The sequence below is a fragment of the Oncorhynchus mykiss genome, chromosome 14 (assembly GCF_057628025.1).
Source record: "Oncorhynchus mykiss isolate SJ-2025 chromosome 14, ASM5762802v1, whole genome shotgun sequence".
In the NCBI taxonomy this organism is placed as follows: Eukaryota; Metazoa; Chordata; class Actinopteri; order Salmoniformes; family Salmonidae; genus Oncorhynchus; species Oncorhynchus mykiss.
The window spans coordinates 20073367-20082500 of record NC_143035.1 but is presented as its reverse complement, the minus strand read 5'-3'; the positions used below and the strand labels follow the sequence as shown (position 1 = coordinate 20082500).

At 40.1% G+C, this 9134-nt stretch overlaps 1 protein-coding gene across 1 annotated transcript in view; it reads left to right on the top strand.

Moving 5' to 3' along the window:
- Window positions 1-6701, top strand: part of LOC110488957 (glutathione S-transferase P) — an 18367-nt gene extending 11666 nt beyond the window's left edge. Inside the window, exons 3-7 of the mRNA XM_021561454.3 lie at window positions 156-262; window positions 580-667; window positions 867-970; window positions 6003-6104; window positions 6303-6701. Coding sequence (XP_021417129.1) covers window positions 156-262; window positions 580-667; window positions 867-970; window positions 6003-6104; window positions 6303-6491 — 590 coding nt within the window. The 3' untranslated portion in view covers window positions 6492-6701. The remainder of the gene's footprint in view (window positions 1-155; window positions 263-579; window positions 668-866; window positions 971-6002; window positions 6105-6302) is intronic.
- The last annotated feature ends 2433 nt before the right edge of the window (window positions 6702-9134 follow it).

Here is a 9134-nt window from a genome sequence, read left to right as displayed (position 1 = left end):
GTTTATTTTTTATCTAGTCTGGAATGCATATATTTACACAACACTAGGTGCTATTTATAACACATAATATCTGTGCCAAAGCGTCTAATGATGCCATGTCTTATGATTGAGAGTTGCTTTGTTTTTGTTGACCTGTTCTGTCTCGTGTACCACAGGGCGCTGTGGCGCTATGAGGATCATGATGGCCGACCAGGGTCAGGAATGGAAGGAGATCCTGATAGACTTCGCTGACTGGACGAAAGGAGATCTGAAAGCCTCTTGTGTGAGTGGGGAATGGATCATTCTTTTGTTACCATCTTTCATTTGTCAACCTGTTCAGTTGAGCCAGGGATGATGGTCTGTTAATAACAGCTGGGATGTGCTTTTAAAGAACAATTGGTTTGTTTAATGTATATTGTTTGTTTCAACAATCTCTGCCTGTACATTCCATTATTCATATTGAAGTAAAGAGATTTTACCTCATTAACTCAGTTGCTATCAATGTAGAGTTTATTCAGCTACAATATATATGTAAACCCCATGTCCCAATTAGTTGTTACAATCTATAATAAATAACACAACTTATTTTTTTGGTTTTAGGTATTTGGTCAGTTGCCCAAGTTTGAAGATGGAGGATTGGTCCTGTACCAATCCAATGCCATTCTGAGGCACTTGGGCCGCAATCATGGTAATTGATCTCAATTGTGATGTCATATACACAGAGAAAACAAAACATTAAGAACACCTGCTCTTTCCATGGTATAGGCTGACCAGGTGAAAGCTATGTTTGATATTTACATTGTTTTCCTCACTCCATTTATCCTTTAATCTCTCAAATGTTAGACTGAAATGTTATTTCTACTTTCACCTAACTCGAACACACACAGATGCCTATGGGAAAGATGGAAAGGAGGCTGCCCTCATTGACATGATGTGTGATGGCGTTGAGGACCTTCGTCTTAAATATGTAAAAATGATTTACCAGGAATACGTAAGTATTCACCAAGGCTGAAATTCTGACTAAGTTCATACAGTTCATACAAAATGTTCCTTTACTAATGCAGTGCAGTAAAAAAAAACATTTGGTTCAATGTGTGTCGCCTGACAACGTGATCGGGAAAATAAAAAACATTTGGTTCGATGTGTGTCGCCTGACAACGTGATCGGGAAAATAAAAAACATTTGGTTCAATGTGTGTCGCCTGACAACGTGATCGGGAAAATAAAAAACATTTGGTTCGATGTGTGTCGCCTGACAACGTGATCGGGAAAATAAAAAACATTTGGTTCGATGTGTGTCGCCTGACAACGTGATCGGGAAAATAAAAAACATTTGGTTCAATGTGTGGCGCCTGACAACGTGATCGGGAAAATAAAAAACATTTGGTTCGATGTGTGTCGCCTGACAACGTGATCGGGAAAATAAAAAACATTTGATTTCTGAAATATACAATACACCTGTAGTGAAGCCGCGCGACAACTACATCATACCAGTCATCCAACAGACTCCCATTCAGAGCGACAACTACATCATACCAGTCATCCAACAGACTCCCATTCAGAGCGACAACTACATCATACCAGTCATCCAACAGACTCCCATTCAGAGCGACAACTACATCATACCAGTCATCCAACAGACTCCCATTCAGAGCGACAACTACATCATACCAGTCATCCTACAGACTCCCATTCAGAGCGACATTTAAGGGCACGTTGACAGCTCTCCCACCAGGCCAAGAAACGTAGACCCCGAACCGTCCAAGACGCACAGTTCCCCAATAGCTGTCCCTCAGAATGACAGGAATCACATTTAGATTATGGTAACGCATCTTAACAGAACATGCAACTCATGTAATGAAGCAGCTAATGTCATTTTCAAACATTTGCCAAAATGCAATTTGGGGAAAAACACCATTCTAAACAGTGCACCTGGGAAACACTATTCTAAACAGTGCACCTGGGAAACACTATTCTAAACAGTGCACCTGGGAAACACTATTCTATACAGTGCACCTGATAGTGGTTCCATATGTGACAGAGATGAAAATCTGTTATCTAAAGATACAACAACTAGAATGGGTTGCTAATATGACTATGATTGTGCATTTGGCTGCGTTAGGCTTTAAACTTTTTTTTTTTTATTATCGTTTTTATGATTAACCACATGACAATGATTTTGAGAAACTAAAACATTGTTATTGAAATGAAGCTGTTCCATAAATATCATAACTGGCACACAGAACAGTGGAAATGGTAGAATAAATTGTATGCTAACCACAAACTTGAAATTCATCTGCCACCTATAAAGTCTTTATAAAATAATTGCCTTCACATTGTCATGGTCAGATTTTGCCTTTAGGCTATTTTGAAGCAAGGAAAGACATGCCTCATAATATGACATGAAACATTCAAATTTCAAACAATGAAGTCTAAGTTTGCATACACGGTAGCCAAATACATTTAAACTCTGTTTTTCACAATTCCTGACATTAAATCCTAGGAAACATTCCCTGTCTTAGGTCAGTTAGGGTCACCACTTTATTTTAAGAATGTGAAATGTCAGAATAATAGTAGAGTGATTTATTTCAGCTTTTGTTTCTTTCATCACATTCCCAGTGGGTCAGAGGTTTACATTAACGCAATTAGTATTTGGTAGCATTGCCTTTAAATTGTTTAACTTGGGTCAAACGTTTCGGGTCGCCGTCCACAAGCTTCCCACAATAGGTTAGGTGAATTTTGGCCCGTTTCTCCTGACAGACCTGGTGTAACTGAGTCAGGTTTGTAGGCCTCCTTGCTCGCACATGCTTTTTCTGTAATGCCCACAAATTTTCTATAGGATTGAAGTCAGGGCTTTGTGATGGCCTCACCAATACCTTGACTCCCCCTTTTCCCTCTGAATATAACAATGGTCATTATGGCCAAACAGTTCCATTTTTGTTTCATCAGACCAGACAATATTTCTCCAAAAAGAACGATCTTTGTCCCCATGTGCAGTAGCAAACCGTAGTCTGGCTTTTTTATGGCGGTTTTGGAGCAGTGGCTTCTTCCTTGCTGAGCGGCCTTTCAGGTTATGTCGATATAGGACTTGTTTTACTGTGGATATAGATACTTTTGTACCTTTTTCCTCCAGCATCTTCACAAGGTCCTTCGCTGTTGTTCTGGGATTGATTTGCACTTTTCACACCAAAGTACGTTCATCTCTAGGAGACAAAAGGCGTCTCCTTCCTGAGCGGTATGAAGGCTGTGTGGTCCCATGGTGTTTATACTTGCGTACTATTGTTTGTACATATGTACGTGGTACCTTCAGGCGTTTGGAAATTGCTCCCAAGGATGAACCACACTTGTGGAGGTCTACAATTTATATTCTGAAGGCTTGGCTGATTTATTTTGATTTTCCCATGATGTCAAGCAAAGAGGCACTGAGTTTCAAGGTTGGTCTTGAAATACATCCACAGGTACACCTCCAATTGACTCAAATTATGTCAATTAGCCTATCAGAAGCTTCTATAGCCATGACATCATTTTATGGAATTTTCCAAGCTGTTTAAAGGCACAGTCAATTTTGTGTATGTGAACGTTTGACCTACTGGAATTGTGATACAGTGAAATACAGTGCCTTGCAAAAGTATTCGGCCCCCTTGAACTTTGCGACCTTTTGCCACATTTCAGGCTTCAAACATAAAGATATAAAACTGTATTTTTTTGTGAAGAATCAACAACAAGTGGGACACAATCATGAAGTGGAACGACATTTATTGGATATTTCAAACTTTTTTAACAAATCACAAACTGAAAAATTGGGCGTGCAAAATTATTCAGCCCCCTTAAGTTAATACTTTGTAGCGTCACCTTTTGCTGCGATTACAGCTGTAAGTCGCTTGGGGTATGTCTCTATCAGTTTTGCACATCGAGAGACTGACATTTTTTCCCATTCCTCCTTGCAAAACAGCTTGAGCTCAGTGAGGTTGGATGGAGAGCATTTGTGAACAGCAGTTTTCAGTTCTTTCCACAGATTCTCGATTGGATTCAGGTCTGGACTTTGACTTGGCCATTCTAACACCTGGATATGTTTATTATTGAACCATTCCATTGTAGATTTTGCTTTATTTTTTGGATCATTGTCTTGTTGGCAGACAAATCTCCGTCCCAGTCTCAGGTCTTTTGCAGACTCCATCAGGTTTTCTTCCAGAATGGTCCTGTATTTGGCTCCATCCATCTTCCCATCAATTTTAACCATCTTCCCTGTCCCTGCTGAAGAAAAGCAGGCCCAAACCATGATGCTGCCACCACCATGTTTGACAGTGGGGATGGTGTGAGCTGTGTTGCTTTTACGCCAAACATAACGTTTTGCATTGTTGCCAAAAAGTTCAATTTTGGTTTCATCTGACCAGAGCACCTTCTTCCACATGTTTGGTGTGTCTCCCAGGTGGCTTGTGGCAAACTTTAAACGACACTTTTTATGGATATCTTTACGAAATGGCTTTCTTCTTGCCACTCTTCCATAAAGGCCAGATTTGTGCAATATACGACTGATTGTTGTCCTATGGACAGAGTCTCCCACCTCAGCTGTAGATCTCTGCAGTTCATCCAGAATGATCATGGGCCTCTTGGCTGCATCTCTGATCAGTCTTCTCCTTGTATGAGCTGAAAGTTTAGAGGGACGGCCAGGTCTTGGTAGATTTGCAGTGGTCTGATACTCTTCCATTTCAATATTATTGCTTGCACAGTGCTCCTTGGGATGTTTAAAGCTTGGGAAATATTTTTGTATCCAAATCCGGCTTTAAACTTCTTCACAACAGCATCTCGGACCTGCCTGGTGTGTTCCTTGTTCTTCATGATGCTCTCTGCGCTTTTAACGGACCTCTGAGACTATCACAGTGCAGGTGCATTTATACGGAGACTTGATTACACACAGGTGGATTGTATTTATCATCATTAGTCATTTAGGTCAACATTGGATCATTCAGAGATCCTCACTGAACTTCTGGAGAGAGTTTGCTGCACTGAAAGTAAAGGGGCTGAATAATTTTGCACGCCCAATTTTTCAGTTTTTGATTTGTTAAAAAAGTTTGAAATATCCAATAAATGTCGTTCCACTTCATGATTGTGTCCCACTTGTTGTTGATTCTTCACAAAAAAATACAGTTTTATATCTTTATGTTTGAAGCCTGAAATGTGGCAAAAGGTCGCAAAGTTCAAGGGGGCCGAATACTTTCGCAAGGCACTGTAATCTGTCTGGAACCAATTGTTGGAAAAATTACTTGTCATGCACAAAGTATATGTCCTAACTGACTTGCCAAAACTATAGTTTGTTAACAAGAAATGTCAAGCTCTCCCTGTAGATTTTGCGTTGAAGTATTGTTCCCATGAGAGACAGAACAGTGAGCCAATCCCGGCACAACTAGAGAACAGTACCAACCCATACGCTCCGTATTTTCTGCTGTCCACCCCACCGCAGAAAGCACTGAGCTAGTCTGAAACATGCATTTTGAAACCGCCTTACTCAAGGAAGCAAAAAAAGAGACCGTGTTTTGTATTTTGTTTGCAGTTTTATTACTCAATTATTGTTTTTTTTTTTTGTTTTTTTTACCTTGTTTGCAAACTGATATGTGACATGTATTTATGCCAAAATAACATGCAAAAAAATGCTAATAAATAGCTAAACAGATGGGGCTGAAAACAGTCTCTGCCCTACCTGGTCTGAGTGATGGGTTACCACTGAATAAGATACATGATGACTAACAAATACAGACAGGCCAAAAAAAAAAAATTCCCCCAAAGGTATGCAAATTAATCTATAGACCGATAAGCATTATGTGGAAATGTATTTCCATCGACTGGTATTTCCATCAATTGATAAAAAGCATTATTTTGCAACGTTTTCTTTTTTTTCTCCCGGTCATTTTGGCAGGCAACAGTTGTATTTATTGGCTTTTCATTTGCAAGCTAATGGAAACCCTGGAAGCTTAATGTGTAAACATTTATGAAGTGTAATTATTAAACACTTTCTCTTTTTCGTAGGATACTGGTAAAGACCAATACATCAAAGACCTTCCTAACCACCTCGACAAGTTTGAAGCTGTGATGGCCAAAAACAAGACTGGTTTTCTCGTTGGTAATAAGGTAACCAATCCTGCAATGCACAAACAAAAAGAGGGCTATTTAATTATGGAGTAAGTTACCAAAATGTATTCATTAAATGGTTTGGTTCTCTTGTAATCTCAGTACTATCACAGAACTAGAATGAGTAGAACATGCATTGCCATTCAAGTTATATGCCATCATGAGAGAGTCTATTTCTCTGTTCCCTATCCTACATAGCCTTCGTTTGCTGACTACGGTCTGTTTGAAGTGCTGCTCAACCACCTGGTGCTCTGCTCCAGTTGCCTGGATACCTCCCCCTCCCTGAAGAGCTTTGTCGAGAAGATGTCAGCCCGTCCCAAAATCAAGGCCTTCCTGAGCTCTGACGCCTACAAGAAACTGCCCATTAATGGCAATGGCAAACAGTGATATTCCTGAACAAAGGCTAGATTCCATCCATTTACCTTCGCTGTAACCTGAACGGTTTTGGATAATAGTAATTTTTTACAAGTCCATCTTACACATTAGCCCACAATAAACGTGTTAACTATATGTACAATTGTTAGCTACTGAGTTGATTAATTGTAGTTTTCATATGTAAAAATAATAATAATAAAAAAATAAAGGTATTTTTGAGAGGAGTATCCAGGTCTTTTTGAAAAAAGCACTTTTGAACGTTACTGAAATTATTTGTATACACATCACTTTTATTCTCTGTAATTCTGTGAATATTATGATAACCAGTCATGTAGCAGAATGGTACATACAGTATGAGGATTCCTGGTCAGTTGCACAACTGACTCCATTCAACCAAAATGTGTCTTCCGCATTTAACCCAACCCCACAGAATCAGCGAGGTGCCTTAAGCAACGTCATGGCCGAGTAGTTGTTGGGGTAGAACGGCTGATTATACCTAAATCCGCTTCTGATTTGTATTAGTCTATAAATAAATCTCTGTCAAAATTCAGCATCTCTCCAATGTCTTATTCGACTAGTATTTTTGAAAGTGTAAGGATAATAATTCAGCCATAGTTGTTCTGAAATGTTTGTTTACCAAGAGGAGGGGGTTCTGTCAGGGGGACATTTTCAGCACAACATCGACTCTGGTATTTGAAATGGCAACCTTTCAGTTACTGGCCCAACTCTCTGAACCACTAGGCTACTGTACATGTCGCCCCGTTCCTGTGCCGGGGGAATTCTCTCCTCTGGGAAAATCCTGTCTTCGGTTACATTCAGTAGATGATCAGTAAGGAGTACTCCTTTCCTTGGTTACATTCAGTAGGAGGAAATTCATGACTATGGGGGATTTTCCAGTATCTAGACTGTCCTCCCAGAAGTAGTAAGAAGAATCAACATAAGGTTAATTAATAGACATGTGCAAGCAGAATAAAGGCTGAGCTCAGGTGAATGAACAGAGCTGGGTCAACATGTAAAAGCAGAATGTAAGCAGAAAATGTATGCTTGTGCTGTTATAGGCCTGAGGGAAGTCATTACCTGTTCCTGTGACTAGCATTGAGACATGCAATTGCATTATGTATGTATGCCTGTGCTGTTGTAGGCCTGAGGGAAGTCATTGCCTGGTCCTGTGACTGCCTTTAGGGCATGTAGTTGTATTGTATGTCTGTGCCATTATAGGCTTGGGGAGACCCATCGTGTAGTCCTATGAGAATCATTGGACAGACACCTGCATTATGTGTGTCTTATTTTTGTTGTATCATTGCCATGGTTATGCCACCAACAGAATCTGTAAACAAGCAAGAATTGAGACTGAAAGATAATTGTGGCGAGAGGCCAAGGGGTGTTAATCCTCTACATAGAGGGGAGTGACCATGTGTGTTATCTGAAAGTGGAAACCTATAAAGCCTGAGGTCTGTGACGAGAAGGCAGTTCTTCCATGGAATTGCTCGGCTTTGTTACTTTTTGTAATAAGGTCTATTTGAATTCACATGCTCCGGTATCTGAGAAATATTTGATTCAATATTTCCACGACAATGGTCAGTAAGAGGCACTCCTCTTGTTGGGCTTTGGGCAGTTATGGATAAATGGATGGGTGGCAGTGATGGGATAAATTCTTGCTAAAAGGTGTCATCATTTTGATGAAAAGTCTAAACAATGTCCAATCTCACTTGTCTTTTAAGATCCAAAACAATGGTTGCATTCCCGTGCTCAGATGTTGCATGCATCAACCAACGGTTGCGTGCCATGTCATCGACTGACAGATTCTATAACAAATTGTGGTTATCCAGGCATTGTAAGAAATGTCATGTCAGCTTCGCCTGGGCAGAGGAATGCGTCCACTTTGTCCAGTCCACATTAATCCAGTGCAGGGAATCAAATACATTTAGTGCCCAATGTATACTGAACTAAAATATAAACATAACATGCAACAATTAAAGATGTTGCTTAGTTACAGTTCATAAGGAAATCAGTCAATTTAAATTCATTAGGCCCTAATCAGCCATGGGTGGGCATAGGGCGACCAATTTGGGAGCCAGGCCAAGCCAATCTGAATTGAAATTTCCGCACAAAAGGGTTTTATTACAGATATAAATACTCCTCAGTTTCATCAGGTGGCTGGTCTCAGACGATCCCGCAGGTGAAGAAGCAGGATGTGGAGGTTCTGGGCTGGCGTGGTTACATAATGCTATATTCTCTTTAACAATGTTGGAGGCAGCTTATGGTGGATAAATTAACATTCAATTATCTGGCAACAGCTCTGGTGGACAGTCCTGCAGTCAGCATGCCAATTGCACGCTCCCTCAACTTGAGACATTTGTGGCATTGCTCACATTTTTGAGTGGCATTTTATTGTCCCGAGCACAAGGTGCATATGTTTAATGATGATGCTGTTTAATCAGCTTCTTGATATGCCACGCCAGTCAGGTGAATGAATTCTCTTGGCAAAGGAGAAATGCCCACTAACAGGGATGTAAACAAATTTAGCACAAATTTGGAGAGCACAACATTTCTGGGATCTTGTATTTCAGCTCATGAAACGTTGGACGAAAACTTTACACGTTGCATTTATATGTGTTCAGTATAACAAGGGCCATGTTCGAAATGATCAAAATC